Below are 26034 nucleotides of genomic sequence, written 5' to 3'. Positions count from 1 at the left end.
AGAGATTCTAATGGAGTGGAGATCAGCTTGATCTTCCTTGGTCCGGTGGAGCCTACCATCTATATTTTGCTGGGTATTCTTTGTGTTTTTTCTTTTCCTCTTTTTTTTCTCTCCCCCTCTACTTTGCCACAGCCCCATTTTTCATGTCCTACCCATTACTATCCTTAGCTCTCAAGACTTTTAAATAAAACAGTACTCTTCTTTACAGCACCCAGAAGCACCTTTAGATAAAATAGAACTCTTCTTTACAGCACCACCAAGCACCTCAGGCAGCTGCCATTTGCTACCAAGCAAAACAATGAGATAAACTTTCTTTAGGTGTTGCTTTTTGTGGTGAAGACAAGTTCAACTTTAATTTTGTATGCATAAAAAATCACCAATTTCCTGCAAATATTTGATAAAGGTGTATATGTCTAATTAAACATAAAATCAACTAAAAAAATATAATTTCGAGATTAATAAATATATATTTTACAATTATCAGCTATTAACAAGCCCAACTAAGCTATGTGGTGGGTTGTTCAAGCTTAGTTTGGAAAATTACACCTTATTTATTGTATGAATTTTAATTGAGTCGATCATGAATTGAGCTCAAGTAGTTCATATATATATATATGATCTTAAAGTACTTATTAGCTTATCAAGCCAAGTTTGAGCTAAGCTTAGAAAATTATTGAGTTTTAAAATTTGTTCAAGTTTAGATTCTTTTTATCAACCATCAATCTCGAATGGATTTTTAAAGAATCAAGAAGTCAAACCCAAGTAGTTCGGTTTGTTTTGCAACCCTCCCTATCCCTTCCACTCTACCCACATTCACATTTTTTGAAATTGTATATTGGAAACATGGCTTCAAAGTCAAAGTCATGTTTTAAACAAACTGGGATTGGGAAGTGTCTGAATTTTGGGAAACAAAAATGCTAGAGGCCGCAAAAATTCTACCAAAAATTTTACCAAATGTCTCACATGGGTGTGGGACCTACATTCCCACACCCATGTGAGACATTTGGTAAAACTTTTGGTAGAATATTTGGGGTCTCTAGTATTACTCTTTGGGTGCGTTTGTTTGGACGGACTGGATAAGGGGGATTGTAATCCATCGGACTGTTAGTCCCAGGATACATTGTCCCCGGACTATTTGGTTGGACTGGATTTGTATCCTATGTTTTTTTAGTCATAGAATTAGATGTCTGGATTGGACTATTTTTACTGAATCCAATGTTTGGTTAGACGGACTGGATAAGGATAAATGTTCAAAAGACTATTTTATCCTTGTAAATTTAATTTATAAGGCCATAATTTTTAATTTATTATTTTCAATTAAATTTAATTTATAATTTATAATTTATATTTTTTATTTAATATATAATTTTAAATTAACGACAATAAAAAATAATTTTATTTAATATATAAATTAAATTTTCAACAACACGAAAAAAATTTAATTTATAAGGCCATAATTTATAATTTATTATTTTTAAATAAATTTAATTTATAATTTATAATTTTTATTTAATATATAATTTTAAATTAACAACATTAAAAAAATAATTTTAGAAAAATATGAAAATTTAATTTTTTAACAACACTAAAAAAAATTAATTTATAAGGCCATAATTTTTAATTTATTATTTTTAATTAAATTTAATTTATAATTTATAATTTAATTTTTTTATTTAATATATAATTTTAAATTAACAACACTAAAAAAATAATTTATAAATGTTCAAAAGACTATTTTACCCTTTCTAATTGTTTACTAAGTAATAGCATGGAGGGTAAAATAGACATTACACCAAATAATCCCATGGGATACCAATCCCATGTTTCTATCCCACGGTTTCTATCCCACACCCCCCATGGGATAGAATAGTCCCATATTTGTGGGACTAATAGTCCGGAGCAAAATTTTACAAACAAACAATGGACTATTAGTCCGGTGAGACTAATAGTCCAATCTCACACTCTTATCTCTCAAAACAAACATGCTCTTTGGGAAATAATTGTTTAAATTAGGGGTGAGCATAGTCCGGATTGGACCGGATTGGGATAAAACCAGGACCAATCCGTTATCTACGGTTCCTGAAAAATTGAAACCAATCCAATCCGTTTAAATCATGGAACCAATCCGAACCAATCCATTTAAACACGGATTGGATCGGTTTAGGACCACGGATTCACATAATTAAACAACAAAAAAATATATATATAACACTTTAATTTCATAAAAACATAAACATAGTGCTATATTAGTTCCACAATAGCAACATGTTTTTCTATAATAGCAAAATAATGTTCTAAAATTTAAACAACAATAAGAAAACTGGTTTCACTATAAAAATTTAGGCCATTATAAATTAAACCTATAAACTAACGAACAAAAGTAATAAAAGAAGATATTATACGGGTTTAAGTTTGAGTTTAGGATTTATATAGAATAAGAGAAGATACTATGAAGGAGGATGTATAATAAAAATATAGACTATTTGCATACGGTCCGGATCGGTTCCAATCCGGAACCGTGGAGTTCAATCCGGAACCAATCCGTGGACTACGGATTTTTAATTCTTCAATCCGGAACCGAACCACGGATTCAAAAAACTAATCCAAACCTATCGGATTGGACTGGACTGGATCGGATTACGGATTTCACGGATTCCTTGCTCAGCCCTAGTTTAAACACTCAGGATTGGTATAAAAAAAAAACTCAATTGAAGAGGATGATCACCTTTTGGGGTATGCACTATGAAATACACTAGCGCAGAGATAGAGATATCGCCAAAGGAGAAAGAATGCCTTGGTACTCCCCATGGCAAGATTGATCAGCAAAAATTACTCAAGAAAGAACTACACAGATTTCTCTTGTACCACCTAGAATGCAGAATGATAAGAACAGTTTCTCCGACTTCATGATTGCATCAAGCCAGCTAGAAAGCCAAGTTGTGTACTACCGTTTTTATCATGCCAAAGTTAAACAATATACCATGACAAAACAGCAAAAGCTTCAGAACAAAAATATCATATACATTACAAATCACACATGAGCAAAATATCATTACAGCAAGATAAGTGTGATCACATTAATATACAAATTGGCATTCACATTCAAAAAAGTTTTGTGGCTTCACATTACAACATAGCTGCAAACAGCTGGGCAGAATACAAAAACTCATTCAAAAGCCAACACCATACATCTCAATAGGACACCAGATCCTGCTAAACTAGTGGAAAGACAAGCAAAATCAACTCGATGTAATCAAGCATAAGGGACAGACAAATAATTCTCAGTACAATTTATCTACGGTTTGAAGAAAGCCATGAACAAAACATCATAACATTAAAGTTCATGAAACTAAACACCGAATTGAAGTACTCTGCAATCAGAAGCAGGGGAAAACATTTTATAAAAAAAAGAAAAAAGAAGAAAGAAAAAAAAATCGTGAGCAGAACAAGAATTCTTCTTCTAACACTTGTTCAAGAACATTCAAAAGCTACCATTTGAATTATTGTTTGACCATCTCCTGAAAGTGCAGGGCACAAGACTCCTACCTCCAAAAAGGCCAAACCTTGACTTGAAAAATGATGTCCGGCCATTACTGGTCGATGGAGCATCCACAGCAGCCGCAGTAATACTAACTTGGCTCACCATTGTAGGAAATTCAACACCATCTTCTTGTGCTCCACCATCACTTGCACTCGCATCGAACCCTTCAGCTTCAACCTCACACACATCCAAATTGACCACCAAAGATTTTCTCTTCACCCTCAACCAATCAGCAAGATCACTTGTCACTCCCCTGCACTTCTTAACCTTTATTTTCACCAAATTAGGACAACCCCAAGCAAAAGTTTGAATACCTTGATCCGATACCGGGCATCCCTTAATGCAGAGCTTCTTTAATGCAATGCATTTTGCAGCGATACACGAAATTTCTGCATCCCCAATTGTCTCACTGCCACAAAGCGCTAATCGTTCCAACTTTTGACAATTGGTTGCGAGTGCTTCGAGGCTAATTGAGCAAGGATTGACACCAATTAGGACCAGTTCTTGAAGATTGGCACAATGCTTAGCAATCGCGATCAGGCCTTCGTTTCCTATCCGATTCGTCCTCCACCCATCAATGTGGAGCTTCCTCAACATCTTACAGTGTTCAGCCATGCTCACAATCCCAGCATTCGTGCAATCGGGAGTCTTGACGAGGTGCAAAATCTCAAGATCCAAACAATTCGAAATCGCCATAAGACCAGCATCGCTCACCTGAAGCCTCTCCAAATGAATTTCGACCAAAGAGTTGTTTCGATTTGAGATCATTTCCAAAAGCCTATCCCAATCACCTAAACATCGCAACAATTTCAGAGTTTTCAGATTCTTTGCTCCAACGATGAGGGGTCCAAAGCACTGTCCATTGTAGAGCTCCTTGAGGCATATGGTTTTCAGAGACGAAGCGGCGACGCCGGGGCCAATAGGCTCGGCGGCGATGGCGGCGACGCCTCCGCCGTCGTTGATGCCACGAAGGCGCTTGACGGAGAGCTCTTCGAGAGAGGAACAGTGATCAAGCACAGCGTTCATCCCTTTGACTCCGAACATGCAAGATCCACATGAGAACTTCTTCAAACCCTTGCAGTTCTTGGCGAAAACGGCCATGCCGAGGTCGGTGAGCTCGCGGCAGCCGCGGAGCTTGAGGCGCGTGAGGTTAACGCAGCGGAGCGAGATGAGAATGAGGGCGTCATCGTCTAGGCTGACGGATCGCCGGTCGCATCGGAGAGCGAGTTTCGTGACGGCGTCGAAGCGAGAGAAGAGAGAGGGGATGAGAGGGAGGAGGTCAGCCTGGGCGTTGAGAGAGAGGCGGTGGCGGCTCTGACCTTCCACCAGCAGCCACCGCTTGCAGACGAGAGAACAGTATTTTCGGTCGCCGGAGCTTAGGAACTGAAAAATAAAGGCCAAGCACTCGTCGGGGAGTTCGGAGATGTACTCTTGGGTTCCCATAAGGTCCGATTGAAGCTCCGGAGTGTCTTGGTGTGTCTGCTGCGTCAGAGAGAGAATCTCCGATGGAACGGTGGTGGTACGGTGGTGGTTGGTCAAACCGTGGGTCGAAGAGGACTGGCCCATCAAAGGGGACGGTGGTGGTGGGTGGGTTATGGAGTCAGGGATCTGATCATTTTAAAATACACACGCAGGGGGATCATGTGAGGGGAGTGGTATGTAGTATGGGGATGACGAAGAAAGAGGGATGATGGCGGAGTGAAATGGGGGTTGGGTGGGTCGCAAATTGACACGGCGGACCAGTCATGGACGGTAGGGGTGTGTGGGTCCCATTCAAACGGTTTGAGGATAAAATTACAAATTAAATTGTAAATTGATGGATTAATAGATTAGCAAATGGTAGTGACTTTGCTCCAGTTCAAGATCGGATTAGACCGTACTGTTGGGTTTGTGGGGGTCTATCACGGGTTCTGTTTTGATAATTCGAATCGTTTAATGTGTAGAACTCGTCGAGTATTACATGCCTGTAAAAAATCACGTTGATCGAATATCAATAGCTATGTATAAAAAAAAAATGGACTGTAATGGACGGTGAAACATTTAGCGGTTGATAAAAAAGTGTTTTGTTCACATAGTTATCGATATCCGATCAACGTGATTTTTTATAGGCATATAGTACTCGACGAGTTCTACACATTGAGCGGTTAAGATTATCAAAACGGACCAAAAAATAGGCCCCATAAGCCGAACTGGACGGGTCCAGTCTTGATCTCAACTTGAGACAAACTGGACCCTTAGCAAATCGTAGTTTGGAAGATTTTGGAAATATTGGTGAATTGAAAAATATTTTAACCAATTATTACGTATTTGTATAATATATAATATTAATTTGTACAATATTTATATATATATAATATAAATTAATTTTACATAATATATTTCATATATATAATTATTAATTTATAACAAATTTTACCTTTTAAATATTTTTGCACTCATTTTTCTTTTAATATTTCATTAAAAGTTAAAAAATTATATATATATATATATATATATTAACTATAACGGAACGAAATGATTTAAAATAAAAATTATAAATTTTAATTTTAATTTATAATTAACAAAGAGAGTAAATTAATATAAATTAAGCGATATTTTACACCTTTCTAATCAACTGTCATCGTGGTGGGTTTGCTCTTCACCAACTATCTAAAATTTGTCGCGTAACGCGTCGATCATATCAATGAGTTCCAGGAAATTGAAATGCTGCAGATTTTAATGTACGAGTTATACGGATGATATGATATTAACAACAAGAGCAATTCTATGAAGAAAAAAAAAAATCAACTTGTTTAGTTTTAATTTTGGGAAAATATTTTTTAAAAAATTTTATTTTTTATTTTTTTGTATTTTTTTTGTTTTCAATGAATTTTTTAATATTTTAAATAATTTTTTAAATTTTTAAACACATCTAACATAAATATATTTTAAAATATAATATTTATGAAATTTTTTTAAAAAAATTCACTAAATATCAAAAATATAAAAATTTAATATATTTTCTGTATTTTTGTGTATTTATTAATTTTTTAAAATATTTTTTACAAATATTTTACTATTTAGATATATTTAAGTAAGGTACATCTAAAGAAGTAAAAAAAATTACTTAAAATTTTAAAAATATTTACTAAAAACAAAAAACAAAAACAACAAAATTAATTTATGAAAAATTAAATTCAAAAAATTGAAACCAAATACACTTAATATTACATTTATCTAGTTTTGTTTCTCGAATTTTATTCGTTGCTAACACTCATATGAAGTAATTTCAGATAGAACTGAAAGAACAAAATTAGGGGATGAATTTTTTTTTCTAATAACAAATAATAAATAATTTATTTATTTATTTTTATTTTTTTTGAAGCAACAAACAATAAAGGATCAGCCTTTGCCACACATGCATAGGATAGTAAAATGTTGAGACATTATTAAAAAATAATCATAAAATGTTTCATAAAGGTTTTTTATTTTTGGATTATACATACAATAAAATATCACATACTAATTAAAGGATGAAAAATTTTCATAAAAAATTTCATGATTTTTTTTTTTCATAATTCCTAACATTTTTCATTATTAAATAATAACATTAATAACATGATATTTCTATTGTATTGAAAAAAAATTTCTCCCGTACATTCATGCGACGTTCACTTCAACGTCGAGTAAGTGTGTTTGATTTTAATAATTAAATTCATAATTTTTAATTTTTCTTTTTTCCATCAAAATAACAACAAATTATACAACATATTTTACATGTACGAGGCAAAGTTCACATTGATGCTATAATTTTATTTTATTTTTTTAAACAAGAATTTTAAAGAGTAAAAAAGAATTGCACTTTAAAATATATTCTAAAAGTAGCAATTGTATAATTTGTCTAAAAAATTAATGGGTTTGAGTTCTCTTAATTGGACATTGAACATCAATTGAAGAGAATTCTCAATTAAAAAGGTATAGTTGAATTTTTTTTTTTTTTTTAACAACTCTTATTTGTTTGAGAACATATTTCAATTTTCATTTGTTCTTAATGATTTTTGTTTTCATATTTTAGTTAAAAATTTATTTTTTCAATGCATTTAGTTTTGATGTATCTAAAAAAAAATTAAAAAAATGGCTAAAATATAAAAAAGAATTCAATAAAAATAAATAAAATTTCGTTTAAAAATAATTTTATGAAAATGTAAACCTTTTTTGGATAAGCTGAAAATGTAAACCAAATGAAGATTTATTTCTCATGTTGTATTCTGACGTGAATAGGTAGGTGTGTACGCGCATTTGGGAAGGGCCTGTGCGGCTGTGTGTCATCGTGCCTGTTTGGCAAAACTTTCGTCATTAAGAGTAGGATGGATAAGTGACCTAATCAAGAAGGCAACTATGCAGCGAAGCTTGACACTAAGGATCCTCTAGAGTGAAATTTTTCTAAAGTTTTCTAGAGTGTTACATTGTGTGGTTGAAATTTACTGGCAAGTCACATCAATTTTTCTGATGTGACTTGCCAATAAATCTCAATCACACAATGTAGCACTCTAGAAAACTTTAGGAAAAAATCACTCTAGAGGATCCTTACTCGAAGCTTGAACCACCCAATGGGCTACTTATTTGTTTGCTGAGCGAGGACTCAACTGATGCAGATTTGGAGCCCTTTTTTATGCAACATCACAATTCACTTTGAAAAAACCAGGCTGAGAGAGGGGAAGCCATCTAGTCAATCCATCCAAAGTGCGCATGGACACCTTCATATATATATATATATATATATATATACTAGTGGTAATCCGTGCTATGCACGGGCAAGTAACAAAAAATGATAAATAATGTTAAACATGTTAAAAATTAATAATTAAATACTATGATATTTATTTAGATGTGTATTGAAATAATATATTTAGTGATCTTACTATATTTAATTAAATAAATTTTAGAAGAAAAAAAAGTTGAACTGAAAATTAAGAGTAAGAGTGGATTCCGTAAATATAAGATATAGATAAAAACAAATTAAGTTTAAATTTGAAGATAAACTATAAATATATATATATATATATAAGAAAATTAGACAAATCCTAGAAAAATGAGGTAGAGAGAAATTCAGTAATTGAAAAAAAAATAAACAAAGTTGAAATTTAAAATTAAAAAATAAGATAAGACAAACTTGAAAAGAAAAATAAAATCTAATATAACTCTAATAACAGAAGAAATGGAGAGGGTAATAATTAAAAAATTAGATAAGAGTGAAACGCCACTTATAATTTTTTAAAATTTGTAAATAAAAAACTAAAATAAAATCGAGGTAGTATGTTAAAAATCAGATAAGATTTAAGTGTCACTTATTATTTTTTAAAATTAAATTTTGTGTAGTTAAAACATAAGGAATTATGTTATCTTATTATACAAATTTTAACTCTATTTTGTGTCTACTACCTATAATTTAATCAAATTTTGTCTTCTAAAGCTACTTAATTGAAATAAGAAAGAATAAAAAATTATAAGAATATAGAAAGTGAAAATCAGATAAAAATAGAATAAACTTAATTAAAAATCAAAAGCAAGAATCGATCCTGTAAATGTAAGATAAAGATTTAAAAAAAAAATCAAATGCAAATTTGAAGATAAATTATACGAATATAGAAAGAGAAACTTAGATAAATTGTAAAAGTAAAAGAGAGCAAAAAACACAATATGATATTTAAAACATGTGCTTCTTTTCACATAAGATGCTAAAAATCTTGCATAATTGGTTAAATCACCCGTTTAATTTCTTTAGAACGTTATTTTTGTTCTCCAATCTTTTTGCCTAATTTCATATTGTCATAGAAGTTAGGTTTTGAGATTTATAAATTTATTTATTTCAAATATCCTTGGGTAAGACATAAATTGATGAAGAAATTTGAATTAGAGTCAAACTCATCTTTTATTTTTAAATATTTTGAAAATCTTTTATATCCATGCCATAAGTAATTAAAAAGTGAAATAAAAAATATAAAAAAAGATAAGAAAAAATAGGAAAATAGAATGAGAGAAGAATGGATGTGCCACGTAGGAAAGAGGTTCATGACATATTAGGATTGAGAGTTTTGATGAAGAAATTTGAATTAGAGTCAAACTCATCTTCTATTTTTAAATATTTTGAAAATCTTTTATCTTTAAATATTTTGAAAATCTTTTATATCCATGCCATAAGTAATTAAAAAGTGAAATAAAAAATATAAAAAAAGATAAGAAAAAATAGGAAAATAGAATGAGAAAAAAATGGATGTGCCACGTAGGAAAGAGGTACATGAGATGTTAGGATTGAGAGTTTTGAATTTTTTAAGAGATCACTACATTTGCTTATATAGATAGTATAGATATATATATATATATATTTATATGTTTTATTTAAAAGGTTATCAAATAAAAAATTGGGTTAAAAATTTTAAATAGATTAAGGTAAATTTATGGTTTAATTTTATGGTAATAAGTAAGGGTGTTTATGTTAATTTTTATTTAATATATATATATATATAATTAAAATGTTATTAAATAAAGAAATTGGGTTAAAATTTAAAATTTATATTAAGGTAATTTTATGGTATCAAATTAGGGTATTTAGGTTAGTATATAGTTTAATTTGTTAAATATGTGAATAAGATAAACAAAAAATTATATGTATTAGGAAAAATTCTATAGGGCCGTTTTGATATGTGTAGTTTTTAGTTAAGATTCATTATGTTATTAGTTATGACTCATTATTGCGATAGGTATGACTTTATTTTGACTTCCTATAATTTTTATTTTGGTTATGATCGGAGTTGCTCTAGAAGCTAAAGCTAACTCAAACTCCTCTCTTACCACTCAAGCTCGATGTAAAGTCGGAGAGGGCTCAATCAAAAATGCTGATAAAAAATAATTTCTAGATAAACCAACCAGCCCAAGCTACAATACTGAAAAAAGAATTCCTCTCGTCTTGGTTTTGAAACAACTCCATCATGTTGCAAGACCATTGTACGACCAACGGAATAGACTACTCATGACATTTAAAGTTGAGCTCGCTTCCAAACCATACTGGTCTAACCCGCTCAAAACCAAAAAGCATATGTTCAACAAATTCTAGAAATGCCTGGCAAATAGGTATATTATGCGCGCCAAAAAAAAAAAAAAAAAAAAATACGCCTCCGTTTGGAAAGTGGGTTCACTTTCTGATTTTTTTGACTATTTTAATTTGGGTTAAAAAGCTTAGTTTATGAAGAATTTTTTGACTTTTTTAACTTTTTTTGTGAGAGAAGAGTGTAATGATTATGAGTTGGATGTGATATTTTGTTTGTTGTAGCTAAAATAACTTGTTTTGTCTTTTGTGGCTAAAATAACCACAAAAGTCTTGCCAAACAGAGTCATAGGTCAAGTTCATTATAATTTTCTCCAAAATATATATTTTTTTGAATTCTTAAAGAATGCTAAAATGTATAAAATAGAACCTGCAATTTATTCACGATGACTTCATCAGATAATTAGATCCTATGTGATTAAATTTGTAATAAATTTAAAATTAGCACATAATTTGTCATGTTGTTATAAATATTATAAAAAATAAAAATAAATAAAAACGACAACAACAACAACAAGCTTCTTAAGAGTTTAATTTTTTTGTTCATTTCATATGAAAATGTCATCTGTCAATTTTTGCATATCAAAAAGGTGAATGGTTAAAATACTGTTTAACTTTTTTTGTTCCTTCATTGTTTGAGATTATTATTATTATTTTTTTTTTTTTTGTGAACGATCATTCGAGATTAGCTTGAACCAAAAGTAAATCCCACTAATAATCCAATTTGTGTATTGAACCAATCAAGATTTTAGAAAATAATGATTAAAGAGAATTAAATTACAAATAAAAATTAAATAAAATCTTACCAAAAATGATATTGTAATAATATTTTTAAAATAAGAAGTCATTTCAATAGAGCTTATTATATTAATTTGAATGTCAATACCGAAAGCTGAGTAGAGAGCAGCAACAGTGTTGAGTCATAATAATTAGGATAAATTATAAATACATTAGTTGAGATTCGATTAAAATTTGTTTAAAATATAAATTGTACCATATAATTTTAGAAATTACATTTTGCTCTTTTAAGTTTCTAATCACATAACAAATAACTAATTTATTAATAAATTATTAAGTTAATTAACAGTTTTTAATAACGTCAAAAATATATTTCAATTAACGATTTAGGTAATTTTATTTGTATAAGAGAATAGTTAAAAATTTTATTTTTTTTAATTTATTTTGTTAAATAAAAAAATATGACAAGTGAATATTTATAATTTCTAAAATTAGATAGAACAATTCATATTTTATAGAAATTTGAGATGTATTTGTATTTTGTCCTAATAATTACTTACATAAGGGTGAGGTGAAATACAAAGTTTGAATGGGATGTTTGGAAAGGGAGTTGAGCTAAAATAACTTATAAGACAAAATAAATTAAAATAGTTAATAAGACAAATATCACATTTAATTCATAATTATTTTACTTTTTCTATCACAATAATTAAATCAACTATAAAAAAAAAAGGGGGGGTCAATCAACTTTTCAAACACAACTATTTTAGTCAGACTAAGATAACAAAAAATCAAATAATCAATTAAAATAGCTACATTTAGGATTGAGTAAGAAATCCATAAAATCTGTAATCCAGTCTGGTCAAATCTAATTCGGTAGGTTTGGATTAATTTTTTGAATCTGTAGTTCGGTTTCAGATTGAAAAATTAAAAATCTGTAGTCCATGGATTGGTTCCGGATTGGAATCGATCCGGACCGTATACAAATAGCCTATATTATATTATACACCCTCCCACATAGTATCTTCTCTTATTCCATATAAAACATAAACCCAAACTTAAACCCGCATAATATATTCTTTTGTTACTTTTATTTGTTGGTTTTTAGTTTTAATTTATAATGGTCTAAATACTTTTGTAGAACTAGTTTTCTTATGAATGTTTAAATTGTAAAACAATATGTCACTATTATGGAAAGACATGTTACTATTGTGGAACTAATATGATGCTATATTTATATTTTTATGATATAAAATATTTTATATTTTTTTTATTATTTGATTATGTGAATCTGTAGTCCTAAACCGATTTAATCCATGTTTAAATGGATTGGTTCGGATTGATTCCATGATTTAAACGAATTAAATTGGTTCTAATTTTTCAAAAACCTTAAATAATAAATTAGGCCTTGTTTGGGAACAAGCTAATTTAGTAACTTTTTGGCTATTTGGCTAAAATATAAGTTAAAAAAAACTAGTACGTTTGGAATGACTTTTTGACTTTTTACGAAAAGATGTGCAAAAAATAGAGAGAAAAGAGAATCTTTGACTTTTTTGTACGGATTGTTGACTTTTTGACTTTTTTAATAACTTTTTAACTTTTTGACTAAATGAAATGATTCCCAAACAAGACCTTAGTCTTAATTTTATCCCAATCCAAATCAATCTATACCACACTCATCCCTAGCCACATTCTCAAACCAGGCCTGCGAATTTTCAAAATCAAGGATCAAACCCTTTTTCAGTCCAACCCACATTCAAAGACGTTGGACCCAGTAGTGGTCGAAGAAGAGGACATTGGACTTTTCCTCCTTCATATACACGAGCTTCTAGATTTGGACCCTCCAATCAATAAACTTTAATTTTTATCACTTGGTACAAAAATAAACTTGGAATATTACACTAAATTTTCAAGTAAATTACATAAACCTCTTATTTTCATCATTTTTAAAATACTTTTTACACAAATCAATATTAAATAATACTCATTAAGCATTTGTTAGCATTTACCTTCTATATGTGTCATATGGTATCAATATTAAATAATACTCATTAATCTCTTCTTATTTTAATTTTTTTTGGCTTCTATATGGTATCTCTCAATCATCTATGTATATATCTCGTTCTGTTGTGTTTTATTTCTATACATTTTATTACTGTGGGACTTTTATAATAAAATTATCAAACTCAACTTAAACTTATGCATTCATTCAATTACACTTATTTTAAATTTATTTAAACTTGTCAAAATTTATAAATGAATTTAAATGACTTACTCTTTGCGAAACCAATTAAAATTAAATTTAAATGATTTAGACCTATTTAAATGATTACTACTTCTTCAACCACCACCGCCCCTTCACCAACAATGTTAACAATGTTGTAGCTGCCATCTACTGGAAGGGTGAGAGGAAATACATGCAGTATGGATTGGTTGGGTTTTATTTATCCAGCAAATATCCAATTTAAATTAACTCGTTTGAATCGGTTTATTAAATAGATAATTTAAATTACATTTTTGGAAACCTCTAATCCATTTTTGACTTGCCCAAACTACCAGTAGCAATCCCTATCTCTCCTCTTTATATTTTATCATAAAAAGAGTCTTTATTGGAAAATCAATATCAGAAAAATGAGAATTTCAGTTTTCACACTATCAAACCAAAATTTTGCCTGTTTGGGGTATAAGTAATTTTAAGTTAAAAGTCCAAAGATTATTATAAATTATTATATTTTATAAAAAAATAAAAAATCAACTAAAATAGTCAACGGCAAACCCTCCTTAATCTTTTGTTGTCTTGCTAATTTGGTAGACAAAAAATAAATTAATTAATTAATTAAAAGATAAAAAATAAAAAATAAAGGTTGTGTTTAGTGTAACTTTGAAAACTTAATTCCACCCCTCCATTAAATGCATTGTTTGGATAGAGTTTTGGAATTGTGATTCTACCACACATTTCAAAATATATTTCTCTTTCATGTTTGGCTACTCTCTTTCTTTTGTGTTCTCCATTCCTCTGTTTGGGAAGTGGGTCAGCTTTTTTGTTATTTTAGCCTGAGATTAAAAAGCCTAATTTGGGAAGGGCTTCTGACTTTTTTGACTTTTTTGTAAATGAAAGAATGCAATGATTATGGATTGGATAGTAAAAAGGCAACTTTTAACTTTTTTTAGCCAAAAAAACTAATTTTTTTATCCAAGTCACTACCCAAAAAGTTAGATTTTTTTGGCTAAAAAAGTCAAAAGTTTTTATCAGCTTTCCAAAACACCACTTTGTCTTATTGGGCTGAAATAGCCTATTCTGTCTTATATGGCTATTTTAGCCTAAATTTTGCTTCCCAAACGAAGGCGGATCTAAAAGGTAGAGGATTTTTGAATTTTAGATTCTATCCGGTCATCCTCCCGGACGTCCCCCGAGTGCCCAGCCGATTGACCAAAACAATGTTTATTTTTATTTTTTTACACTTGTTATTTTTTCATTCTAAATAAAAAAATATTTTAAATTTTTTTTATGAGTTTCGAATAGAATTTTAGATTGTGTATTTGGTTATGAGTTGTAAATTTTTTAATCAAATATCATAAGTCACATCACTCAATTCAAACTTAATTCAAAATTTTTTTAAAACTCATAACCAAATAAATTTTTTACACTTAAATTATAATTATAAAAGTCATAAATTCAAAACATAATTCTATTATCAAATTATAATTTTAAAATTCTACCAAATAGAATCAAAAAGTTTCAGTCAGAGTGACAAAGCCTGGTCAGGATTATTTAAAAAAATAAATAAATAAAAGTAGAGAGAAGAAATACTTTTTTGGATGGAAAGAAATGTCCCTGCAGACCAGAGAAGGCTGCAGAGTTACTTGAATGAGGAAAAGCCATATCGTGACTCTCTCTCTCTCTCTCTCTCTCTCTCTATACTACTACTCTCTCTAACCTCCTTTCCCAGCTTCACTTGATAATGACATGATGATGGCAATGCCAAAATGGTCCCATGTTCCCAATTACTTGAATTTTGCAACTTTAATGCATTTTTCAAGAAATTTATAGGAGGTCACCAGCGAATCCTAAGTCCAAAGTCTAAAGATGACCAATGCAACCTCTTTTTATTTTCTTTTTTTCTTTAATCGGTAAAACTTGAAATTAACATCACAACAGTTGAATTATTTGTGCTTTTGATTCTTTTGATAATTAAACAATTTGTGATTCGGACGTATAAAGAACCTTTCAAACACGTTGAAATTTTTTATATTTTCAAGTCTTTTTGTTCTAACATATTATTAACTATTGATGAATAGTTAAGGTTACGTTCAGATACATAACAAAAAAAATAATTTGAAGTCAGAAACACAGAGTGAGTTACATTAATAATTTCTATAGTTTGGGATTCGTATCACTTTAATTCTTGACTTTACAATTATAACACATTTGATTTTAAATTTTAAATATTGTTTCAAAGGATAATTGAAAATACTACTGCTCAATTTCAAGGACAAAATCATTAATTTGATAAAATATAAACAAATTTGACAAAAATAAATATCAATTTTTTTAAAAAAATTATTTCTATCCACCAAAGATAAAATTATGTAAAATTGATAAATCTTTTACACATTTATTTATTTATTTATTTTACCAAATTAATTTTTATTATGTGACGATCATATAGGTGCCGTTTGGTAACACTTGCGTTTTCAGTTTTCTGTTTATATTTACAAAAATTTAAAAAACTCAAATAAAAACTTGTTTGGTAAAATTTTTGATTTATAAATCAGTGGTCTCAGTTTATAAATTTGGCCAAAAAATGAAAACACAAAAAATGTGTTTCCATTTTGAGTTTTCAGTTTTTTTTTTTTTAACCACCCAACACTAGCCACCGCCCACCATCATTTTCCACCACCGTCTTCCGCCACTACCACCCACCCCCCACCCCCTACCACCACCTGCCACCACCACTCACCACCCACCTACCACTACCACCCGCCACCCGCCACCACCACCCACCTGCCACCCACTTGCCACCACCACCCACCGCTTGCCACCACCACTACTACCACCCACCACCCACCTGCCATCCACCACCCACCACCCGCCACTACCATCCACCACCCGCCACCTACTTGCCATCACCACTCACTACCCACCTGCCACCACCATCCACCACCTACCGCCACCAGCCACCAACCACCACCAGCCTCCTGCCACCTACCCACCCGCCCCCACCACCACCACCACCACCATCACCCACCACCCACCCGCCACCACCACCCACCACCACCACTACCCACTCGCTACCACCTACCACCCGCCACCGTCACTCACTCACCCACCCACCACCACCACCACTCGCCACCACCCGCCATCCGCCACCCATTTGCCACCACCACCAACCACCCGCCGCCACCACTACCACCACCGCCACTACCACCACTACCCAATCGCTACCACCCACCACCCGCTATTGTCACCCACTCAACCACCATCACCACCCACCACCCACCCGCCACCACCCACCATCACCCGCCATCCGCCATCCACCTGCTACCACCACCTACCACCCGCCATCGCCACCGCCACCACCACCACCCACTCGCCACCACCCACCACTGTCATCTACCCACCCACTACCAGCACCCGCTACTTACCCACCACCACCCGCCACCGCCACCGCCGCCACCACCACCCACTCGCTACCACCCACCACCCGCCACCGTCACCCACCCACCCGCCACCACCCACCACCAGGTACCCACCACCCACCGTCACCACTTTCCACCACCCGCCACCCGCCACTGCCACCACCACCACCACCACCCATTCGCTACCACCCGCCACCGTCACCCACCCACCCGCCACCACCCCCCACCACCACCACCACCACCAGCTACCCACCACCTACCGTCTTTCGCCGTCACTTGCCACCACCGTCTTTCACCGCCACTTGCCACTACTTGTCATTTTTCACTCTTTTTTATATTTTTTAAATTTTGTAAACATTTGTCAATTACCAAACGCGTTTATAGTTTATGTTTTTCTAAAAATAAACAAAAAATAAACAAAAACCAGTTTGTAAAATTTTTGTAAATATAAACTGAAAACGTAAACGTTACCAAACACACCAATGTGTGGTTGTTCGGCTTTTAATATGCAATCGATATATTTAATATATGAAATGTTTTTAGTTTTGAATTTTTTTTATTTAATGGATTGATTTAATAATGATATCAAAATTGTCTCCATATTTGAGTTTTGGAAAAATATAAACTAATTTAATGAAAATAAAAATAACCATCCATTACATGATTATCACCCTAACACATAATAAAAATTAATTTGGTAAAAAAAAAAATATTTAAAAGATTTTTCAATTTTACATAATTTTATCTTTGATGGGTAGAAATAATTTTTAAAAATTCAAAAAAAAAATTAGCATTTATTTTTATCAAATTAGTTTATATTTTTTCAAATTGACGATTTTGCCCTTGAAATTGAGTAATGGTATCTTCAATTGTCCTTATTTGAAATAAGATTTAAAATTCATAGTCAAATATGTCACAATTGAAAAGTTAGATATCAAAGTGACACATGTCTCAAATTATAGAAATCGTTAGTATAATTTAGCGTATACTATAATCTAGAGCAACCATTGATTTGACCACCCCTTTTTTTGAGGGGGGGATACATCAAAAAATAAAACAAGAACAAAAAAGAAATAGCAAAAGGGAGACGTAGACAGAGATTAGATTTTTCGATCTGCCATCCCCACCATATCAACCACAATTTGGCTTTTAACAGCAATAGGTGGTTCTTCTACCACCACCAATGGTTCCATCTAGTCAGCTTCCATGTTGGCTAACATATCTGTACGCTTGTTGCCCTATCGCAGGATATGTGAAATAGAACAGTTACACCTACGAATTAGGTGTTAGGAATCCTCCACTATGCTTTTGAAAGGGCAATTAGCAAGTGGCTCTTTGTTGAGCAATTCTTCAGCTAAAATAGAGTCAGTCTCAACGATAACTTCTTGCAAACCCTTCTTTAGCACTATTGTTAGCCCTCTGTAGATACCCCACATCTCAGCCTTCAAGTTATAACAAGATTCAAACTTGCCAAAAAAACCACATAGCCAGATGCCTTCTTCATCCCGAAATACTCCTCCAAAGCCTCCTTCAGCTGGATCTCCCCGAGCACACCCATCAGTGTTGAGCTTGACTTTACCTGCAGGTGGCGGAGTCCATTTAACCATAACATCCGTTAATCTATTATTAGTCAAAGAAATGGAGAAAGCATGGTTAATCTCATTAACATAATTAAAAGTTAGAAAAATAGTTCTTTGTCAAGAAGGATCAATATCCTAAAAAGCTTTTCCATTCCTTTCTTTCCAAATTTGCCAAATAGTAATAGCAAAAATAAGACCCCAATCTGGACTCACGTCCATACTATTTCGTAAATTGGATTTAAGCCAAACATTAAAGGGTCTCAACCTATCCCTAGTACTTTGATAGCTTTTCATTAATTCATTCCAGACAAATCTGGAATAAGTACAGTCCCGAAACAGATGTTCAACATTCTTCAATTGATGGTTGCATTTAGGACATTTTGCACTGTCCGTAATCAACACGTTTATTAGTTGGGCATTTAGTTAGTTAGGCAATCAACACGTTTATTTTCATGGTAAGGTTGAGTTAATAATGTAATACACCTTTCAATATTGTTATGAGTTCTTTGTCCACTCTAGATTATCTTCTTCTTTTTTTCTTTATATATATATACACTTTGTTTTTAGAAATCAAGATATACTATAATATAGAGCTTCACTTCAAAATTTAATTGGTCAAACATTTTTTTTTGGGTAACTTTTTGAAAGTATTTCCAACTAAGAAATTATTTTATACAGGATCGGCTATCGTTATTATTTAAATGGGAGCTTTTCCATAAATCCATCTTTAATTACTTATGTTCCAATTAGTCCAAAATTTATTTTAATATTCCACTTAGTTCTGTCCTAGGTAAAAAGACGATATTACCCTTATGTTCATATCAGATCATAGGTGCCTTTTTTCTTTCAACTCTACAATTTTGTTTTTCACCAAATCAGAACCCTAACGTTGAACTCCTTCTTGTTCGACCAAAACCTTACGATTGGCAAGTCTTGTTCATTCCGGCAACAAAAACCACGAAGTACTGTTCATTTCGGCAACATTGATTGCCAAGAACAATCCATTCTGGCAACTAAGATTGCCGATAACTGTTCATTCTGGCAACTACGATCCTCACTCCAATTGATATCTACAATGGTGAACAAAAGTAAGTTGTTTTCTTCAATTTTATACTATTTTCTAGCATTAAATCCACTAGTTCATATTCTTTCATTAAAATCTGAATATTCACATTTCAATGTTTAATGTTTAATGTTTATTGATTCGACATTTAGCCTTTGAAAATTACAAATTATAATTTTCTTGTTTATGAATGCTTTGTTTTTCATGTCACATTTATGAATGCTCTGTTTTTCAGCTTTAGTGTTTAGGGACTCAACAAGGAATGTTTATGAATGCTCTGTTTCTCATTGTGAATGTTTGAAATTCTGTTTTCCATCGTTAACATTTTGTGTTTCAAGTATGAATGTTGACATTGTAAATGATTGGAGTTTATTTCCATTGCTAGAACAATTATGTTGAGTCATATTGTTGAGATTACAATAGACTCAAAACACCATTGTTAGTATTTGGAATTTGTTTTAACATTTTATTGATTATGTTGAGTGAATTGTCACATTGCTAACATTTTTGTTTGAAATATGAATCTTCTCATTGTGAATATTTGAAGTTTGTTATCCATGTTACATTAATTATGTTGACTCACATTGTCAAGGTTTTCATTTGACATTCATGATTGAAGTATAAGTCTTCCCATTGTGAATGTTTGGAGTCTAATTTTCATGTTACATTGAAAATGTTCAATTATATAGTTGATATTCCAATATTCACATTTTTCATTCACAATAATGTACTAATTGTTTTTTAGTAGGAATTTTCTCATTGTTAGTATTTTGAGTCTAATTTTCACGTCACATTGATTCTATTGAGTGAATGTTCACATTGTTAAGATTCCATTATTGACATTCGTGTTTGAAGCATGAATCTTCTCATTGTGAATGTTTAGAGTTTGTTATCCATTTTACATTGATTATGTCGAGTCATATTATCGATATTCCATGGTTAACATTTTGTGTTTCAAGTATGAATGTTCACATTGTGAATGTTTCGAGTCTAATTTTCATATTACATTGAAAATGTTCAATCATATAGTTGATATTCCAATATTCACATTTTTATTCAAAATAATGTGCTAATTGTTTTTTAGTACAAATTTTCTCATTGTTAGTATTTCGAGTCTATTTTTCACTCCACATTGCTTATGTTGAGTGAATGTTCACATTATTAAGATTCCATTATTGACATTCGTGTTTGAAACATGAATCTTCTCATTGTGAATGTTTAGAGTTTGTTATGCATGTTACATTAATTATGTTGAGTCACATTATCGATATTCCATCGTTGACATTTTGTGTTTCAAGTATGAATATTCACATTGTGAATATTTGGAGTCTAATTTTCACGTTACATTGAAAATGTTCAATTATATAGTTGATATTCCAATATTCACATTTTTCATTCACAATAATGTGCTAATTATTTTTTAGTAGGAATTTTCTCATTGCTAGTATTTTGAGTCTATTTTTCACGTCACATTGATTATGTTGAGTGAATGGTCACATTGTCAAGATTCAATTATTGACATTCGTGTTTGAAGCATGAATCTTCTCATTATGAATGTTTAGAGTTTGTTATCCATGTTACATTGATTATGTCACATCACATTAGCGATATTCCATGGTTGACATTTTGTGTTTCAAGTATGAATGTTCACATTGTAATGTTTCAAGTCTAATTTTCATATTACATTGAAAATATTCAATCACATAGTTGATATTCCAATATTCACATTTTTATTCAAAATAATGTGCTAATTGTTTTTTAGTACAAATTTTCTCATTTTTAGTATTTTGAGTCTATTTTTTACGCCACATTACTTATGTTGAGTGGATGGTTACATTGTTAAGATTTCATTATTGGCATTCGTGTTTGAAACATGAATCTTCTCATTGTGAATGTTTAGAGTTTGTTATGCATGTTACATTGATTTGAGTGAATGGTCACATTGTTAAGATTCCATTATTGACATTCGTGTTTGATGCATGAATCTTCTCATTGTGAATGCTTAGAGTTTGTTATCCATTTTACATTGATTATGTTGAGTCACATTAGTGATATTCCATCGTTGATATTTTGTGTTTCAAGTATGAATGTTCATATTGTGAATATTTGGAGTCTAATTTTCACGTTACATTGAAAATGTTCAATTATATAGTTGATATTCCAATATTCACATTTTTCATTCACAATAATGTGCTAATTGTTTTTTAGTAGGAATTTTCTCATTGTTAGTATTTTGAGTCTAATTTTCACGCCACGTTGATTATGTTGAGTGAATCGTCACATTATCAAGATTCCATTGTTGACATTCGTGTTTGAAGCATGAATCTTCTCATTGTGAATGTTTAGAGTTTATTATGCATGTTACATTGATTATGTTGAGTCACGTTATCGATATTCCATCGTTGACATTTTGTGTTTCAAGTATGAATGTTCACATTGTAAATGTTTGGAGTCTAATTTTCATATTACATTGAAAATGTTCAATCACATAGTTGATATTCCAATATTCACATTTTTATTCAAAATAATGTGCTAATTGTTTTTTAGTACAAATTTTCTCATTGTTAGTATTTTGAGTCTATTTTTCACGCCACATTGCTTATGTTGAGTGAATGTTCACATTGTTAAGATTCCATTATTGACATTCGTGTTTGAAGCATGAATCTTCTCATTGTGAATATTTAGAGTTTGTTATGCATGTTACATTGATTATGTTGAGTCACATTATCGATATTTCATCGTTGACATTTTGTGTTTCAAGTATGAATGTTCACATTGTGAATGTTTGGAGTCTAACTTTCATGTTACATTCAAAATGTTCAATTATATAGTTGATATTCCAATATTCACATTTTTCATTCACAATAATGTGCTAATTGTTTTTTAGTAGGAATTTTCTCATTATTAGTATTTTGAGTCTAATTTTCACGCCACATTGATTATGTTGAGTGAATGGTCACATTGTCAAGATTCCATTATTGACATTCGTGTTTGAAGCATGAATCTTCTCATTGTGAATGTTTAGAGTTTGTTACATTGACTATGTTGAGTCACATTATCGATATTCCATCGTTGACATTTTGTGTTTCAAGTATGAATGTTCACATTGTGAATGTTTGGAGTCTAATTTTCACGTTACATTGAAAATGTTCAATTATATAGTTGATATTCTAATATTCATATTTTTCATTCACAATAATGTACTAATTGTTTTTGAGTAGGAATTTTCTCATTGTTAGTATTTTGAGTCTAATTTTCACGTCACATTGATTATGTTGAGTGAATGGTCACATTGTCAAGATTTCATTATTGACATTCGTGTTTGAAGCATGAATCTTCTCATTGTGAATGTTTGGAGTTTGTTATGCATGTTACATTGATCATGTCGAGTCACATTATCGATAATCCATGGTTGACATTTTGTGTTTCAAGTATGAATGTTCACATTTTTAGATGCTGTCATATTCTCTAATTTTTTACATATTATCTATGAGTGATGTTATGAAATTTGGTCCTCATCAATATTCATTTTAATAGCACTGTTAATTACTCATTCCTCTTAATGTCTTGTCACTATTTTTGTTTAACATTTTGTTGACAGATCTTATATCAACACCAAAGACAAAAAAAAAAAAAAAAAAACCCATGAGGAAGAGACAGCTCCAGCTGATGTGAAACCCAATGTCGATATGAACAAAGTGAATTACCGTTCAAACATGACTGGCTTGGTAAAGTTAATGTCAACAACGAAGTTCACTGATGGGCAGCTGAAATGTTTAAAGAGAACTCCATTTTGGATGATGTTTGATGCACTGATAAACACAAAAATTGAACTATCATCATTCATGAAATATGACGATGTGATAGCAAAGATCATAGAGACATACAACCCTGTATCATAAGTTTGTATGCTTGTTTAAAGCTCTTTTATTCCACAACTGGTGAGATAATTGGATGGGCACACTATCAACACATGAAGCATTTGAACAAGATGAGGGAATATGATTGGGTAAAAACCATCAAGTCCACATTAATGAATTCCATTGAACTTCATCATCAACGTCCAGAACAAGTGATTGGTTGTGTTATAGCTTTAATGGTATGTAATACTACATTCACTCACATAACTATTAATGTGTACGTCTGAAACAATACATTCACATTAGTTTATAATCATAATTTTTTTTTGACATGCATATTAACTGATTATGTTGAGTCACATTGACAAGATTTTGTTTTGACATTCATGTTTGAAGTATAAGTCTTCTCATTGTGAATGTTTGGAGTTTAATTTTCATCTTACATTGAAAATGTTAATCATATACTTCATATTTCAATATTCACATCACATTGATTATGTTGGGTGAATGGTCACATTATCAAGATTCCATTGTTGACATTTGTGTTTGAAGTATGAATCTTCTCATTGTGAATGTTTAGAGTTTGTTATCCATGTTACATTGATTATGTTGAATCTCATTATTGATATTCCATTGTTGACATTTGTGTTCCAAGTGTGAATCTTCACATTGTAAATGATTGGAATCTAGTTTCATTGTCACATTGATTATGTTGAGCCATATTGTTGATATTCCAATAGACTCAAAACACCATTGTTAGTATCTGAAATTTGTTTTGACATCTCATTGATTGCATTGAGTGAATTGTCATATTACTAACATTTGTGTTTGAAGTATGAATCTTCAAATTGTGAATGTTTGAAGTTTGTTTTCCATATTACATTGATTATCTTGAGTCACATTGTCAAGGTTTTGTTTTGACATTCATAGTTGAAGTATAAGTCTTCCCATTGAGAATGTTTGTAGTCTAATTTTCATCTTACATTGAAAATGTTCAATCATATAGTTGACAATTTGTTACATTTTATGTAGTATTGGCTGTGTGAGCGTACCAAAATAGTGGAACCAATTTTGCAAAATGCAGCACCTCAATTTCTCAAATAGAATCTAACAAAACTTCACAAGAATGTGAAGAATTTATCTTTCTCGTCAATTAATGATGATGAGGTTAGATACCAACATTATCCAATGTGAATAATATTATTTATTATACTAAAACTAACAGTAATCTCTATTACCAGGTTTATATAGAGAAACTCATACTGATAGACTATAAGAGCACACTATTGGCGCAAACAATAATTCGGGATGAGGAGAATCAAAAAGATACACCTGAGAGTATTATTCATCATGAAGTCAAAATTGAGGAAGAAATGGACATGAGCATACAAGAGGATGACATTGATGAGGCATTTGATACAGAGTTTGACAATGAAGCAGAATTTCAGAGCAATGAACATGATGAAGCCAATATTGAGGAAGGTGCAGAGACTCTTGCATATCTACATGCACATGGGGTGCATCAAGTCATTGTGTCAAAGGTTGCTCAGGACAACATTATAAAGAAAATGGTTGCTAACCATCAAAAAGCATTAGACCTCAACGAGAAACTACAAATTGAGAACCAGAATTTGCAGGCAGCAAATGATATGAAAGACAAAATCATCTTGGAGTTGGAAACATTAATATGTAACCAAAAGGAGAATCCAACAGTTCAGAATGAGTTGTCCACTGTCAAACATACAATTGATAATAAGAATGCAGAGATAGAAAGGCAAAACAACTCCATAATTGACCTCCAAATTGAGAAGACTATACTTCAACTTGAGAAAACTATGCTAGAAGATAAAATTGATGATGATGCAGTACATGTTGTCACACAACAAATAAACTAGGAGACTTTGGATGTGGAACTGAAGCAAAATTTGAAGAAGAAGACCCAAAAAACTCCTACATCTTTGGTGAAGTGCCTCAAAATCAAAAAAAGGAAAGAATTGAAGTTGCCTGATTTTGAATATCATGACAAAAAGGGAGACAAACAGAAAAGGAAGTTGGAAAATTTGGAACAAAATGACATTGAGAAGCAATATGAAATTGTAGATCCAGCTTTTGAAGGCTATTTGCACAAGCTTCGAGACTTTAAGCGTCCTAAGCATAATAAGCTTAGGCTGTCCAACAAATATGAGGTTTGGAAGATTATATCTGAACAGGACAAGCAAAAGATAAGGAATATGCATAAAAATGGAGGTTACGGGTAAGCATATTTCAAACAACTTCTATGTCTTTACATACCATCCTTGTCTTATTATATCTAAACTCTAAATGTAGGTTAACTGTTTGGCGAGGAACCACCAAGGAGACTTATGTTTTCTATGACGATCTTGAGTCAATAATTCAAGACAAGTCCATAACAAACAATATATGGTGCTTTGTACATTGTGCATTAAAGGTTATATATATTAACATTCACATCATAAATATTGAATATATACAGGTCATAGATGCATATGCAAAAATTTTAAGAAGAA

At 31.5% G+C, this 26034-nt stretch overlaps 1 protein-coding gene across 1 annotated transcript; it reads right to left on the bottom strand.

Annotated features, from left to right (window-relative positions):
• Positions 1–3069: 3069 nt before the first annotated feature.
• LOC114290752 (F-box protein At1g47056) lies at positions 3070–5325 on the bottom strand. The gene has a single exon (XM_028234710.2). It carries the CDS (start codon positions 5105–5107, stop codon positions 3482–3484), a length of 1626 nt encoding a protein of 541 aa, XP_028090511.1. The 5' UTR covers positions 5108–5325; the 3' UTR covers positions 3070–3481.
• Positions 5326–26034: the final 20709 nt, after the last annotated feature.

This window comes from Camellia sinensis, chromosome 1 (genome assembly GCF_055761805.1).
Source record: "Camellia sinensis isolate YWXY chromosome 1, ASM5576180v1, whole genome shotgun sequence".
Classification (NCBI taxonomy): Eukaryota; Viridiplantae; Streptophyta; class Magnoliopsida; order Ericales; family Theaceae; genus Camellia; species Camellia sinensis.
Note: the sequence above shows the minus strand (reverse complement) of the source record. Positions and strands in the feature narration are given on the sequence as shown.

Excerpts from the sequence above, each read along its gene's own strand:
- LOC114290752 (XM_028234710.2), bottom strand. The coding sequence starts at position 5,107 with ATGGGCCAGTCCTCTTCGACCCACGGTTTGACCAACCACCACCGTACC.